General features: G+C 40.9%; 1 protein-coding gene and 1 long non-coding RNA gene across 4 annotated transcripts in view; one reads left to right on the forward strand and one right to left on the reverse strand.

Moving 5' to 3' along the window:
- The window catches only part of LOC115008699 (uncharacterized), a 51,849-nt gene extending 44,582 nt beyond the window's left edge, over positions 1–7,267 (forward strand). Inside the window, exons 2-3 of the long non-coding RNA XR_003832327.1 lie at positions 5,280–5,352; positions 5,880–7,267. This is a non-coding gene — a long non-coding RNA (uncharacterized LOC115008699). The remainder of the gene's footprint in view (positions 1–5,279; positions 5,353–5,879) is intronic.
- Positions 594–16,237, reverse strand: part of ppp1r16b (protein phosphatase 1, regulatory subunit 16B) — a 79,563-nt gene continuing 63,919 nt past the window's right edge. For 2 of the 3 annotated variants that reach the window (XM_029432438.1, XM_029432440.1), the window contains exons 6-11: positions 11,185–11,309; positions 5,870–5,995; positions 5,703–5,778; positions 5,191–5,320; positions 4,669–4,831; positions 594–4,001 (exon numbers count right to left, since the gene is read on the reverse strand). In XM_029432438.1, coding sequence (XP_029288298.1) covers positions 3,549–4,001; positions 4,669–4,831; positions 5,191–5,320; positions 5,703–5,778; positions 5,870–5,995; positions 11,185–11,309 — 1,073 coding nt within the window. In that variant the 3' untranslated portion in view covers positions 594–3,548. The remainder of the gene's footprint in view (positions 4,002–4,668; positions 4,832–5,190; positions 5,321–5,702; positions 5,779–5,869; positions 5,996–11,184; positions 11,310–16,237) is intronic. The other variant, XM_029432439.1, reaches the window with a different exon arrangement.

A 16,237-nucleotide genomic window follows, 5' to 3' on the forward strand; every position in this document is an offset into this window, starting at 1 on the left:
TCAAATCTAAAGACATAACTAGAGGCCAAATGTGCAAAGTGTAAAACTTGGATTCATAAACATGTACGCATTTGTACAAATGTCAATTTACAAGAAAAAAATGAACTTTTACAAGTTGATTTCTATTATTATTAATAAACATGAGACAAATCTCTCTCCACAGCAATACTATAATAACAAATAAAAATATATTTTTTAATTATATTCTATGCTATAGTTTATTTGTTTACTAATACTATGTTTTATTAAAAACGTTATGATATTTGGACATTTCTTCAAACTGGTATTGTTTCCACCTTGTGTGTGTGTGTGTGTGTGTGTGTGTGTGTGTGTGTGTGTGTGTGTGTGTGTGTGTGTGTGTGTGTGTGTGTGTGTGTGTGTGTGTGTGTGTGTGTGTGTGTGTGTGTGTGTGTGTGTGTGTGTGTGTGTGTGTGTGTGTGTGTGTGTGTGTGTGCATCACAGTAGAATGTTGTCCTGGAGAAACCTGTTGCAGAGTACTAGGCAAGGTGTTTATATGTTCAGGCCTGCAGGGCACATTCTTATTCAAATAAAACAAGATATATTGTACCTTTACTCATTCAGAAGAGACCATATAAAATTCTCAAAATATACAATTTATTCAAAATATGTTAATGCAACCATCAATATATTCCAGTAATTACAAAATCAGTAGTTTTTCGTCTGTATAATCTTATTGTTATAGACAACAAGACTTGCAGACAAACACAAGCTTTGATCTATATACACACCATGAGAACACAGGGTATCTTTTAAACAGCCGACTGTCCCTTTCTGGCTAATACTGACCAGGTCTTAATTCAAAATTACAATTGAATGCGATTTGGATTTCATTAACAAGGAAGCAAAAATGACATTTACAAAAGCAGCTGCTAGGATAAACATGGGCTGGAGTAACTTAAAGTCAATTTCACAAGTAACAGGTGACGTCAGAGGGGGAAAAAAAGGAAGTGAAAATAGGGGATGTAGAAATCTCTGAGTGACTTCATTTGTACTTCATCTAATAGAGTTGAAAAACCTGACCTTTGATTCCACTGAAGAAAACCGAGCGCAGACACTGGTAACCCAACAGCAGGGAGAAAATACTAAGTATGATGATGACACCTGGGTGCACTGGACATTCCCGATAGATTTTAGACTTCAGGATTACTGAGGGGGTCGACATGGACTCAGTGTCCCGCTCGACAACCAAATTGCTGCTAACGCTGTTCATTAATGTGGGTAATTGTAATTTCCTATATGTTCTCAACAGTAACGACACCGACATGTAAATGCAGTTCATGGGAACAACAGATAAGGGGACACTAACACAAACATATTTACAAATGCATCTGTACAAATATTTGACACTGTACAGTTGATGTGGTGGGGAGAAAGTGGGAGTGGCATTGTGGGAAGTCTTGTCCCAAAGTTTTCAAATGTCCTTAAAAGTTATTTTTCTAAATCATGGAAGACTCTTTGGCACTCACAGGGAGATTAGATGAGCTGTTGTTGGTTACAAGGGGAAATATGTTAATTGGATTTCTTGAAGAGAGTTAGATAAGTGGATTGATACCACTCTCATATCTGTTAAAGATGAATCTGGAGGCAGCAGCCAGTTAGCATAGCTTAGCACACAAACTGGAAACAAGGGAAACAAAATAAATCCTCCTGGGACACTTAAAGGAACGGAGCTATTGTTAATGTTAGTTGTTCCATCTGTGATGAGTAAAAAGATGTTGCGTGAAAAAGGTCTGTTAACACTTCATATATATTGTTTGTTTAATCTGTACAAAATACAAACATAGTTCAATGAGTTATGTGCCGGACTGGTTGGGAACCAGGAACCAAAGTAGCTGGCCAAGAAACAGTCCAGTGGCAGGTGTTGTTAGTTTTGGACAGAGCCAGGCTAACTGTTTCTGTAACTGCAGTCTTTCTGCAAAGATAAGCTAACCAGCTGCTGGTTTAGCGTACAGACATGAGAGTGCTATAGATCTTCTTTCTTACCTTCTGACAAATAAGCATAATTGTCAACACGCAGAGAAGCTACTTCTAGTACTTGTTTTTGTATTTTATGTTGAATCCATGTTGCATTCAAGGACACCTGACATTAATGGTGTGAGCTCGCTACATACCAAATCCATTCAAAAAACTGAGACAAGCATACAATTTCATGTGTATCTTGAGAGAACTCATACTATACTTACAGTAATTCATTACACAACATTTACAATTTCTGCTAATGCAACAAATACAGTGACTGGGAGAAGATAAAGCCACACAATGGCCACCAGAAGAAGAAACAACAACCCAAAGCATAAACAAATAACACTGTTATTTGTAGTGACACAAATATGAACTCCATCCTGATGGGATGGATTGTTTGTGTGATATTAATAACATGTACATAAAGACAGTAACTTTTACTTCACTTTATCAGTTAACGTTTGATTTTTCCATGTCAGAAGGTGCTTTGCTGGAAGACTCTCCAGCTCATCTTATATTGCATTCACGCTCTCCACACACCATCCAAATAATAAATACACTCAACTTTAGGAACCAATATTTCTTTTCTCTACACATTACATTAATTTCATAAATAAAGAAATGTACAATCATTTTCAACCATGTTTGCTTAAATGATCTAAACGAGTACAAAGTGGGTTATGCATTTGATGCGAGCGGACGGTGAAGTATAGTTATGGATATAGTTTCAAACACTAGTGCAGAACTTTACTCTTTCCTGTTATCTCTCGCTGCAGAAGTACACTTCCTGAATATTTGTAATACTGTGTTATGGCATTCCTTCCCTTTACTTATGCAGGCAGCATTTAAACATGGCAGACACTTGAATAGAGACTTCACAGATCTCTTTTTTTCTACGTTTTACTGTTTCAGTTGTACAACAACATGATGTAATGCGAAACATCTGGACCGCTCTGATGGCATTCCTGCACATTTGAACAAAAGTATGACAAAAAAAGCATAACATTGTGGTTTGACAACAGTGCGACTTTGTCCTGAAGAAAATGTTATTTAATGACATGATAGCCATCCATATTTAGGGTAAAAAATATATTTTCCACCTTCATCTCTGAGGGCAGAACATGCACCTTGTACCTTGAAATCTTCGCTACTTCCAGACTCAAAATCTTTTATTAGCAAAACAGCTTGAAAAGATATGTCCATACTTTGATTCTTACACACGGGGGGGGGGACAGCAGGGCCGCACTCCACATATGAAAAGGACTTTTATTCCAAGTGAAACCTGGAAGAAAACAAGTAGCACTCGTCTGTTCCTTTCCTCTTCTGTGCTACGCTTGAAACATGCCTGCAGGAGTCTCATGATGGCATGGAGGTACAAGGATACGTTTCTAAACCATCTTCAGGCGAGCCATCTTCTCTGGGAGAAGTTAAAAGGAGGGGAGGAAAAGGATGTTAAAAAAGGAACGCTCCCTCTTTCCTTGCTTCCTTCCTCTCCTCCCACAGCACATTCCTCGCTTCTCTGTGGAAACACTTCCTGTTCTGTCAACAGTCAGGTGACCAGGGTGCTACGACACGCAGCAGCAGGTTCGCACCTTCGGCTGCTCTTCCTCTATTGGCTGTTTCAGTTTGAGGAGGGGCGGGTCGCCGCTTGCTGGCGTGTAGTAAACCGCGTTGCCATTGGATGAGACCAGCGGCATGCGAGAGTCCTCAGAGTTGTTTTTGGCATCAGTGAAGGAGTCCGTGGAGCCGTTACCGAGGTGGCCATTGAACAAAGGGTGACTCAGCAATTTGGCAGCAGACCTCTGTTTCTTGAGCTCAGACAGAGTCTGGGCGCGCTCTCTCGGGCAGGCCTCCTCCTGAATGGAGGCATCAGACGCTGCCGTGTTGCCATTGGAGGGCGGCTGCGGCGGTGTGGACGTCGTCGTGGAGATGAGCCCGTTCTGTTTGCTGCTGCCATCTTTGAGGATGGTGGGCAACTTGGGCTTGTCTGGCAGCTCCACAGGTACGACTGGCTTGACCTGCGAGACAATAATAAAGATCACTTTAATCCCCCTACAATTACATTACAGTTCATTTATCTGACGCTTTTGTCCAAAGACACTTACAATCATGAGGATACTCCTCCGAACAGCAAGAATCTTGCAAGTGCATTAGCTTCAAATAGATACAATCCTATAAGTGCAGAACAATAGCGTCAGATAAGCCAAACACAAGTGCATCATACAGAAACAATAGAGTATAAAAAGGTAATTATTCCTACGTTTCACGGTTTTTCTGGAAGCTTTATAGTGATTAGAACCGTAGCACTCAAATACTATGTGACTATGTTGCATTCTTATCCACTGAGTCTACTGTTGTTGGAGGATCGTATTGCAGTTGTCTTCCATTGTGGGTTGCTTCCTGTGTTTGATCATCAAGGGAGTTTTGAAGGAAATGCTGACACACCTACTCTGAAATCTGACATTTACACTTCTGTGTGTGGGAGAGATGATTATATTTCTGGTTTTCTAGCTGTGCTAAACATATTTTATATCAGTCATATCAGGTCAGCAGGTTTTGAGCAGGAAGTTAAAACATACAACAAAACTAACCAAATAACAGAGTTTGAACTCTCAAATGCTTTTAAAACTGTAGGTTTACCTATTATATATAATATAATAAATAATAAATAACCTGAAGACTCACTTCAACCACCCGGTTATTCTCCTGATCAGACTCTTTCTCTTTTTCTTCCTGCTCCTCCCTCCCTCCCCGCCACACGATGGCCTCCGTCTCGTACTCTTTACGGCACAAGTTGTGTCTGTCCGACAGGCTGGCTCGCCGCACCACTTTCCTGTGGACACAGGAGCTTCCAGTGAGATCGTGCAAGTAGGAGAGAAACATGCCAACAAATATGAATAGGAATTTCCTAAGCACAAATACAACTCATACAATACTCATTTCTAAAAATGCTTATACTTATTACATTTGAAGATTAAGGGAGGCTGCTCTGCCCTTCTAAATCAGTTTAGAGTTTAGTGCACATGCAGAACTCTAAAGATCTTCACGCAGTACTGATGGCTCCCTTTGTGGACAAGGATTTCTGTGTAATTAAAACACTGCTCTATTAGATTGTTTTCCATCTGCTGAACTTTCCTGTCTGTAAATAAACAATGTTAAATACCATTTGCAGTAGCAGCAGTAACACCAGCAGATGTCAGCACTTACCCACGACTGCCTGCACTGGACGTTCGCCTGCACAGTGAGGTCTTGTGTTTGAGCTGCGACTTCATGATAATGTCATGTTTGTGTTTCAGGTCCAGCAGGATGGCTCTGAACTCCTCATCCTCACACAGATCTTACAATGAGAAGGATGAAGCACAAAACAACGTAAGCTCCTTTTCAAAGTAAAATGTGGTTGTTGTGCTCTTATAAATAAAAAAACAAACCAGGCATATAAAAACTATTTGTTTAAATATTATCCGTAGATATGCTGGTAGTTTCGCACACCGACTGTTGACATGTACTTGTAAAACTTCCCCATTTGATATGTTAATGCTGATCTAACGAGGATTGAAAATAGCACAAAAGGTTTAGATTTGCCTAAACAAGATTTAAACAGAACAACTGTGTGATATAAAACTTGCATTGACTGAACAATCTGGAAATGACAACCTGCCGAGATAAGACATTTGTTTTCATAACCCCCCCCCCATAAGATCATTGAGGTGTAAATATACCGATGGGGGTCTCATCCAGGAAGGTCTTGGCATTGAGACTCGCTCCATGAGACACCAACAGCTCTGCCACGTGCATCTGAAACAACAATAGCAGCAAATTACTGTTAATGGTTTCAGAAACCTTTGTGTGTGTGTGTGCTTATCTGTTTCCTGTTATGTTACCTTACCTGACCCCAGCACGCTGCAGCATGAAGAGGCTGCCATCCATCCGAGTCTCTCAGGTCCATGCGAGCTCCCCCCTCCAGCAGCAGCTCTGCAGCCTGCACGTATCCACTTGCTGCTGCGATGTGGAGCTGCGATGACAGAGGAGGAACAATGATTACATTTTTCCTATAGTTCCTATAGAAATGCTCTGCACATAAAATCCAGCGTGGATTTCACCCGTAAGCCACAATTTAGAAGCCAGAGAATAATGTACTAGTACTAACATGCTGACCATACAGGACCTCACAATACACCTGCAAAAATGTAATCATTCAAACACCTTCATCACGAATGTTACGCTACATTAGGTCGATGGCATTGTAAACAAAGCTCTGCCATCATTTCAAACTGATGGGGTTCGGGCAAACCGATCCAGATGGCCTGAGACGACTCGCTCTGCTCTGCAGGTCAGAAATCTATTCTATCAGGATATTAAGTCTAGTCTTCACCTACTTGTACCTCTCTGAACCACCGGTACTGTCGGTACTAACTTGTGTCAAACAGCGAAACATTGTTCAAACCCAGTTATTTACTTTACATTCTAGCAAAGATACCACAGTTTCCAGAGACACCAAATATGTCGAGCGCCATTAGTTAGTTAGAAAATAGAGAAATCCATCACACAGCTGCAGGTGACCTCTTGACCAGCAGTCCAACACTCAAAGATATTCAATTTACTCTCATAGAAGAAATCATCATTAAATATTCACATTTGAATGAAGGCTGAGGCTTTTTGCTTGAAAATAAAAAAAGGACTTGATTATTAAAACTGCTGCCGATAAATATTGTAGCGACTAAGTGATTAACCAACTGATTATTTCAGCTCTACATCATCTGCATCAGGGAGGAAGCCTGATGATTTCTCATGCAGTGTTATTTGGTTTCTATGGCAATAACCTTACACACCACTCAAACGCTGACTGGAATAAATACATCTCGAACAGAACTGAGCAACTGATGGCGACGTGAGCTTATACACACTCAAGTGTTTCTGAAGAGAGAAAGAAATGCACACAACATAAGATCCGACATTATTAATCTTCATGCGGAATTAGGATTGTACCGGAACACAGCCCCGGGCACTACGGGGGCTCACACACACCCACACACACAAGCTTCTTCTAAAGAATATAATTAAGTAACAACTCACTGAAATAAATCAAAAGCGACTAGGAATGTAAAAAAGCCAAGAGAAGCCAAGACTTAAAAGACAAATGAATTGGAAATAAAAAGGTAATTACAGGCAGCATTTTCTTTGTTTTTACAAACTACGGCAATTTTAGTACAAGATGTTCTTTCTCTGATTCCTAGAAAGCAGGAAAGGGAGTACACTGCTTCATGTTTAAAGAATTGCAACAATTTCACAGAGTCTCGGTTTTTTTCTGTCACAATTCACAATGTTAATAACTGGCAGTGAAAGTATCTACAGCAGAACATCCAAACATATTTGGAAAGCAGAAGGTGAAGGCTTCAGAGCACACCGGTAATGACAATGGCTCGCTGATCTTTGAGAACCTGACGTGTTTAAGTGGATGTTTATCGCGTATCAGGAATGTTAAGGTCTATCGGTTCCTCGAGGGCTCTGCTCTGTCGGATTTAATTGCATTAAGCCGGTGCCACTTCCTGGAGAGACTAAAAACGTTTTCAAAACAATATAGCCCCCCCTCCTCTCTAAGACGATGTAACCACTTAATATAGAAACTTGAGATATTTCAGTTTGGATCAAAGTGGTGGACCGAGCAGCATTCCTAGAGCCGCTAGAATCACAAATGCCAAGTTTCATGATGTCTGCAAAAGGTTTACGATGATTTCAGCTTCCTCACACAACATCACTGACAACCTGTCTGTGGTGTCCTGCCTCTCGCCCACACAACATCACTGACAACCTGTCTGTGGTGTCCTGCCTCTCGCCCAAAGCATGCTGGGATAACATCTCTCCTTCTTATTCACTTTTTGTCAAACAGCCTAAAGACATGCCGGTTAGTTGAACTATGACTGTGTGTGCGTGTGCGTGTGCGTGTGCGTGTGAGGGACTGGCGACATGTGACGGATCTACCATCCTGTCCAATACAATGCTTAGAGGATGGATAAATGAATGTCCTACATAACAGAGCCTCCATCACTGTAACAGCACAACTGACGAGTGCTCACACATAAAGAACTCTCAATAATCGTCGTCTGTGAGCTTCTGTAAAGCCGGCTAGTTCTCATTAGAATAATTCTGTGGGTTGTAACAGTAATTAACCTTGGTCCGTGTCTCAAACTTTGCCGTGTTGGGTCTTTTAATATGAGGGAACAGAGCCTGGAAAGTCCTTGAATCGGATGTTTAAGCAAGTAGAAACCCTCATTTCTGTGATCTGCTATTGTAAAGTTCTAATGTATTTGATGTAAATTCATTATGTGGTTGATACTTTGTTGTTTCTTTACAGTGGTGTAATGAAGTACTGTACTTGAGTATTTCCATGTTATGCTACTTTATACTTCTACTCCTACATTTTGAAGCCAATATTGTACTTTTTACTACATTTTATCTGACAGCTTTAGTTACTTTAGAGACTCAGATTATAACTAATAATATGGTCCTGGTGATCTGGTGGTACGCCTACCAAACAGAACAGGGCGTGAGTTCAATACCAGGGCTGCCACCATTGCACCCCTGAGCAAGGTACTTAACCCCAAGTTGCTCCAGGGGGACGGTCCCTGTCGTTAGTTCGCTCTGGATAAGAGCGTCCGCTAAATGACCTGTAACGTGATGTAATACAAATATAAAAAAACTGATATATATTACTATAGGTTAAGATATCCAGCAGTATATGAAGTTATTAGCACCACATGTACCAGCTGTGATGAACGCATTAATGCATCATAATCCGGTAGTTTAATATAGATGATTCTGAACTGGGCTATTACGCACAATGAGTACTTTTAAGTATATTTTGATGCCAATACTTTTGTACTTTTACTTAAGTAAGACTGAGTATTTTTACAATTTAGTAAAAAGTCTGGGTACTTCTTCAACGACTGTCAGATTGTTCTCAATGAGTCACACAGACATGCTGTAGACTGTACTTCCTCTCTCCCTCTGAAGGGATTTATTATCAGCTCAAATAAACAGACAACTTTATAAACTGCAGAATAAATGACTTCTCCTCTAAGAGTTTCATCAGCCCATTTGCAACCACAAGAGATAAAAAAAGCATTGTTTGTGCGCATCAAAACAAGTAAGATTAACTTTACATAACTTCCTACCGGTTCCTCTCTTTTTTGCCAGAGATTTCAATAAGGCATGCTCCAGTTCGCTTCATCATGCTCCAATGAAGATTAGCAGGGCGCATAAAGCAAGGGGACAAGCAGCTCAATCAGACAATCTGTGGTTAGACTTTAAAGCTTACCAGGGTTATTTTGGGCTACTACCATGTAATGTCCCCTGGCTATTTTCATCCAGTGATCTGTCACGTTGTTTTCCCAGCGTGGATAAATCCCTGATATATAATAAAGACTTCATTAAAAAGGTATGCGTGTAAGCTCTACTTGTGATTTGTTGTGCCCTACTTGACTATTTAATGCATCAGTGCACTGAACTTATAAACAAATTCAGTTAGCACTTTAGTGGGTACACTTCCCCAATAATACTAAAACAAATGACTTCTCCACACAGGAGCATGGGGCCGTGACCTGTTTAACGCTAAAGAAAGTGTTTTCTTATCACTCCCAGGCATGCTCAGGTCCTCTGTAATGCATTTGACATAACGTGCAAGAATGGAAGCACAGTTCAGGACGTGACGGACGCATTAATATTTTCCATTGGCTTAGCGATGCAACCTACAGCAGCTGTGTGCGTCATGAATTTATTTGCGCCGGGCTTTTGTTATTGCTTATAACAACACACATCTTCATTGTTGCCATATTTGTTTCCTTATTAATGCACATCTTTTCTCAAGCTTGTATGCTCATTTATTAGGCTCATAGTCCTTCCAGAAAGCAAAGATTTTAATACATTTCTGATCTGATCTTGCATCAGTTTATATATGCAGCGGGTGAAATGTTGCTTTTATGATTCTCAGCCACTTCTCATAAAGTAATATTGTTTTTCCTTCATGCATACATATTTATTACTAAAGGTTTATTCTAATCTACAGTTGCATCATCTTCATATTATGACTGCAGGTGTGTTCAGTGTGTTAAATGATCACTTTTAAAATTTGTAGAGCATTTTGAAATCAAGACAGCTGCCATTAAGAAGATTATATGGAGTCCCTAAATGCCTGATTAGCTTTAAAGGTTTTACAGCCTCATGAGTCAGTGTTGCAGAGTGCATAATGATTAAAAGGTGAATCTATAATAAAGTTGGTCCTCTGAATATTTACTCACCTTCCCCTCTCAGTGCAGATAAGATGATGTTTGATAATCTGGAGTTGTACGCGTTTCTGCAGCACAGAAAACATCCACAACACCTTGAACTCTTGACAGTCCGCTGGCTTGGAGGCAGCTGTGAAGGATTTACTTACTTATTTATAGCTGTAGTGTTTAGTCTCATATTGTTTTACAGCTGCAAGATAATGGTATGTCTTAAATATTATAATTATATGTCTCAAACAATCACCAGTCCAGTCTTATAGCAATATTCATATTTGAATATTGGATGTTCTAATAAATCCCAGTGTCTGTGGCAACATAACATTGGTGGCATTATCAGTGCACATAAACGGCACGAATCCATAGATGCATCCCGTCTGCTGTCACTACAGGCTGCAGCAGCTATGACTGTCCCACTCTTCGTCACGGACCAGGTGAGTCCAATCCTTCCTTTGTAAGCTTTTTCAAATTAAAACTTTAAGGCAAAGTACTTTTCCATAGAATAAACTATTGTTTCAAGACCAACAGCTTTAGTGTTGGATGTTATTGTTGTTATTATTATGGTTGATTTAAGCCGACTCAATAAATGGTAACATTTATATATAATTATTGTACATGTCTACACACATAATACCGATCCTGTTGCATCATTTTAACTGTTACTCTGTACGTGTTTATAAGTATGTGTGTATATATATATATGTCGTATGCACTTCTTTTGTAACAAACTCAAACCTTTATTGTACTCTTTTCATGTTTTGACAGTTTTTTAATACCCTGGTCCTAAGAGAGGAGACATTTTGATTCAGCTATATTGTTTCATAGCTGAAATGACGATAAACTTGAACTTTAGAAAAACATGTAGTCAGCTAGTTTGAAATTGATGGAGAAAAGTCAGAACGAACGGAGCACAAGGTCTTACCAGCGTGGCTCCCTGAGAGTCCTGCTGGTTGACCTCCTCTCCCTGTCTGACCAGTTCCTGGACGTCTCCCAGCATCCTCCTCTCTGTTGACGCTCGTGTCTCATTGATCATCTCCTGGGTGATGCCTGTCAATCAAATGCACAAGCAGAACCGCAGCGTTAATCACAAAGCGGACAGTTATTACCCGAGAGACTTAATATACAGCTGCAGCCTGCTGACGGGGGGCCAGTTCATCCCTGATCTGAGGCTCATGGAAGGACAGAGAGGTAACACAGCGCAATGCTTGTATATGAAATTAACTTCAAAAAGTAAACGTTATAGAGAAAAATTCACTTTCTAGATTGACAGCAACATCTTTTTTAAATTACACTGGAAGTTTTCTCTACAGGCATCGGTTCATGGGGTCCACAATAAAAGCTTCTCAGCAAGTATTGAAAAATGTAAGGTTTTAAAAGTGTCTTTGGAGAATTTGCACTTGCACCCTTATCTTAGTGTGAGCTACAGAGACACCTTATTTTAGAAATGGGACCACAGCAGACACAGATTCTCATAACAGTGATCTATAAGGGCCACAATGAGCCAAACTTAGACGTGAGTTATTAATAATATAATAATAATATTAACTAATAACACTCAAGACAAAATAGTCCTTTAATTTCTTTCAAACTGTATTTTACTTTTCCAACCATCCTTTGCCACAGAGTTGTGTGGCGTTTGGCCCAGTTGAAGCGCAGGTGTTTCTGTCTGTCACCTCCTTTAATCCATCGTGTGACTGCCAGGTAGGACTCAATGCTGTGACCGCCACACTTGACTCCTTCCCCCACAGCTCAGCAGTAATGTACCGTGTGGCCCAGCGAATTTAAAGAAATGCCAGATTAACAATAATGAAGAAAGCCTGACAACCAGAACTGTGACTCTTATATTATCACAGTGTGTGATTGAATATGTGCATTACTAAAACTACAATAAATCAAGTGGAAGATCACATTTCTCATAATAAAAAAAAGAGAAACTATTTTTGTTTGTCCCTCGAAAACGTCCTCCAAGAGACAGCAACTGGAAATAAAAGCTCCCAGCTGGAACATTCACAGGGATTAGTTATTTAAAGATCATGTGGGACAATCCCCTGAAACTGTCCACTTTCACTTGAAATAGAAAGTAGAAGCAGACGAGCATCACGTGACTGTGCATGTTTTATTGTGAGTTTTATTAACCCTACGACCTTTTACTGCGACACCCGAGTAATAAATTTAACCTGTACGAGTGAAGCTGAAGGCAAATCTATCAACCCGCTGTTTTAAAGTCAACCTGCTGTTTCAGTGTCACGCTCTTGTTTGTGCCACGGCCCAGCGAAGGGATGGCTAGTGATTCTGAAAATTGGTGAGATGAATCGGTATTTCTCATTCACATCCGAATCACAGCCTGAAGGTGTTTAAAGGAGCAAGAATCAGGACAACAACAATCCCTTTTGTCGACTTAAATTAAATGCATCCCTGCAGATTCTATTTTCTCCTGTGTTTTCTGTTGTTCCTGCTTGGAAGCATCTGCCTCTTCGGTTTCTGAAATGTTTTGATTTAGCTACAGTGATGCCCCACAGCTCAACAATGCTCCAAATGATTTGAAAATGTACAATACAGCAATACACGTCACATAAATAAGAAAAGCAAGAGCTCTTCTTAAAACTGACGATCTAACTGACCTCGTTTTCTGAGCTAGTTGTGGCTGAAAGCACAAACACACACAACTCCCCTGTGCCAAAGCAAAAGGTGCTTTAAGATGTTGGATACAAAAGTCCAAACTCTTAAAATAAACATTACCTTTATTATTAAAAGGGCAGAGAGGAAAGAATCAAACAAGTGTCACGTTGGTTTGACCAACTGTAAAAAACACTCTGAGACAATTGGTGATTTGTGACGTTGGGCTCTATAAATAAAATTGACTCACATCTGGAAGCAACAGTTGTTGTTTATTAATCGGTAATTGAATATCTTTAGAACTAAATCAAATCTTAAAAGCAGACACTAATGGGTGATTACATACATCCTACGACCATGATAATCAACAGTTAATGATCTTATTCCTCAGGTTTGACTTTTATTGAGCAGTTGATTGAATTCATAAATGACATTAGCTTTGTAGTTTAACTGCTCTGCACCACCCACTCTACTCCACCTGTTCAGTTTCTGTTAACACTGCGGCTCATCAGAGATGAACTGGGCTCAACAGGGGAGGATCAAGGAAGAGTCAGATCAGTCGATGCTGCATATCAAGTGTGTGTGAGAGAGTGAGAGACAGAAGCAGACAGAGAGGGAGAGAGAGAGACAGAAACAGACAGAGAGGGAGAGAGAGACAGAGGGAGAGAGAGAGAGAGAGAAACATACAGAGAGGGAGAGAGAGACAGAGGGAGAGAGAGAGAGACAGAAACAGACAGAGAGGGAGAGAGAGACAGAGGGAGAGAGAGTGAGAGACAGAAACATACAGAGAGGGAGAGAGAGACAGAGGGAGAGAGAGAGAGAGAGAGAGAGACAGACAGACAGACAGACAGACAGACAGAAATAGAGAGAGAGTGAGAGACAGAAACAGAGACAAGAAACAGACAGAGAGGGAGAGAGAGACAGAGGGAGAGAGAGTGAGAGACAGAAACATACAGAGAGGGGAGAGAGAGACAGAGGGAGAGAGAGAGAGAGAGAGAGAGACAGACAGACAGACAGACAGACAGACAGACAGACAGACAGACAGAAATAGAGAGAGAGAGAGAGAGAGACAGAGAGTGAGAGACAGAACAGACAGAGAGGGAGAGAGAGAGAGACAGACAGAAACAGAGGGAGAGAGAGACAGAGGGAGAGAGAGGGAGAGAGAGAGAGACAGAGAGAGACAGAGAGAGAGAGAGACAGAGAGAGAGAGCGAGACAGAGAGACAGAGAGAGAGACAGAGAGAGAGACAGAAACAGAGAGAGACAGAAACAGACAGAAACAGACAGAGAGAGAGAGAGAGAGAGAGAGAGAGAGAGAGAGAGAGAGAGAGACAGAGGGGGGAGAGAGACAGAGGGGGAGAGAGAGAGAGAGAGAGAGAGAGAGAGACAGACAGAAACAGAGAGAGAGAGGGAGGCAGAGAGACAGAGAGAGAGACAGAAACAGAGAGAGAGGGAGAGAGAGAGCGAAACAGAGAGCGAGACAGAGAGAGAGAGAGAGAGAGAGGAGAGAGAGAGAGAGAGAGAGAGAGAGAGAGAGAGAGAGACAGACAGACAGACAGACAGACAGACAGAGAGATGGTGTGCCCATCCCTGCAGCATCTCTGGAGAGAGAAGTCTAATCCAGCAGTACAGTGCTGTGAACATTACGGGAGCAATTAGCAGCGCCGCGCTCCCTTTGATGGGCTTAATAATCATTCTTCTCACCTACTGTACCGCTATCTGCATTCTGCGGCTCGAGAGATCCCATTGTAAACTGTGAACCTCGTTTTTTTGGTGGCCTCCGTTTTCCCTCCGCAAGCCCCCAGCCTCTCTCTTTGTCTTTCCAATATTGTCTCACATCCAGGATGCAACCCGCACAGTGTGGTGTCATGTGCCCTGTTCGAACTGTTGGAATCATTAACCCCAAACTTGTTTACAATGCAGTATTTATCAAACGGGGCTTTTTTGACCTTTAATTTTCCCGGGATATGACTGAGCACCCACGATGCTCTTCAGCAGCACCCGGCCTCCACACAGCTTTCACCTGTTTACCACTGAAACATTTGGGATTTACTTTTATGCTGAAGGACACATTAACCAGAGATTTCCAGTATTTCTTCAACCTTCTCTTGTTTGCTACCACTCTCTCTCGCATTGGACACACTCTAAATCGACAACAACCCGCAGCCGCAGACATGTAGTCAAGTCAATTGTGTTTATAAGGTTCAATGTCACAAATCACAGTTTTGACTCAGAAGGCTTTAAAATCGTTAAATCATACAACACCCTCTGTCTGTTTGGCCTCGCTTTGAATAAGGGAAAACGTTCCTAACAAAACCACCTTTAACACGGGAAGAAATGCAAATAAACCAGATGAATAAGACTGTAGTTTGGTTAGCCGCACGTTCCCCTGAAAGTAGATACCTAAAGAGAGTCAAAGTGGAACCGAAACTTTCAGTTCCTGTTCCAGAAGAAAGAAAAACCTCATTCAAAATCCTGTTGACAATTGTAACAAGGCTAATAACTAAAAAGAAAAAACATCCTTGGAGTGGAGCCTTTCTACAGTATGTTGACATGAGGACGGTATTTTCTTAATGCCATTGTTTATTCAATATTTGTCGTTTTAGATTAATTTAACAAACGCCATTACCCATAAGCCTCAGACCTTCACGGGCTAAATGTATGAGGCTGTACCTGAATCAGTAATCAAATCAGATTCGTACCTTTTCCTTTTTTGTTTGTTGCCAAGACCAGCTTGATTGAATTGAATTGCAGAGGCTGTCTACCAGTTAGAAACCATTTCTAATCCAGGGGGCTGATTTAGTCGTGTCTCGATGGTAAATAAGAGACGATCATTTGCACAACTCTCGCGAGATGACCTCAAATGGTAATAGTTAGGATAGGATGTCGGGCAGCAAATCTCATGAGAGTTTCTGCCAAGTCTTGCAAATTTACATCTAGACCGGTTCCTTTCTGTATTTACTTTGCTCTGACTCAGAGATACTATTTTTGTTTAAAAGGAGGAAAGATCGATTAGCCTCTCAATGTCTATACGTTAAATATTAAGCTGAAGCCAGCAGTTGGTTAGCTTAGCTTAGCATAAAGGCTGATAGGGAAACAGCTAGCCTGGCTCTGTCCAAAAGTAACAATGTTTGCCTACCAGCATCTCTAAAGCTCACTGATTAACACGTTATGTCTAATTAGTTAAATCCATACAAAAACCTGCTTCCACATAACCCCCGTAAAACAGCCAATGGTGGTTTTACACTGTTTTTATTAGCAAGAGTGGCATCGATCTTCTTATTCAACGGGTGGTGTTTTAATTAAGGGTGGTGATGGACTAATGGTCTAGTGGTACGAGTGGTCCAAAACAAAACACTA

The sequence above is a fragment of the Cottoperca gobio genome, chromosome 5 (assembly GCF_900634415.1).
Source record: "Cottoperca gobio chromosome 5, fCotGob3.1, whole genome shotgun sequence".
Taxonomy (NCBI): domain Eukaryota; kingdom Metazoa; phylum Chordata; class Actinopteri; order Perciformes; family Bovichtidae; genus Cottoperca; species Cottoperca gobio.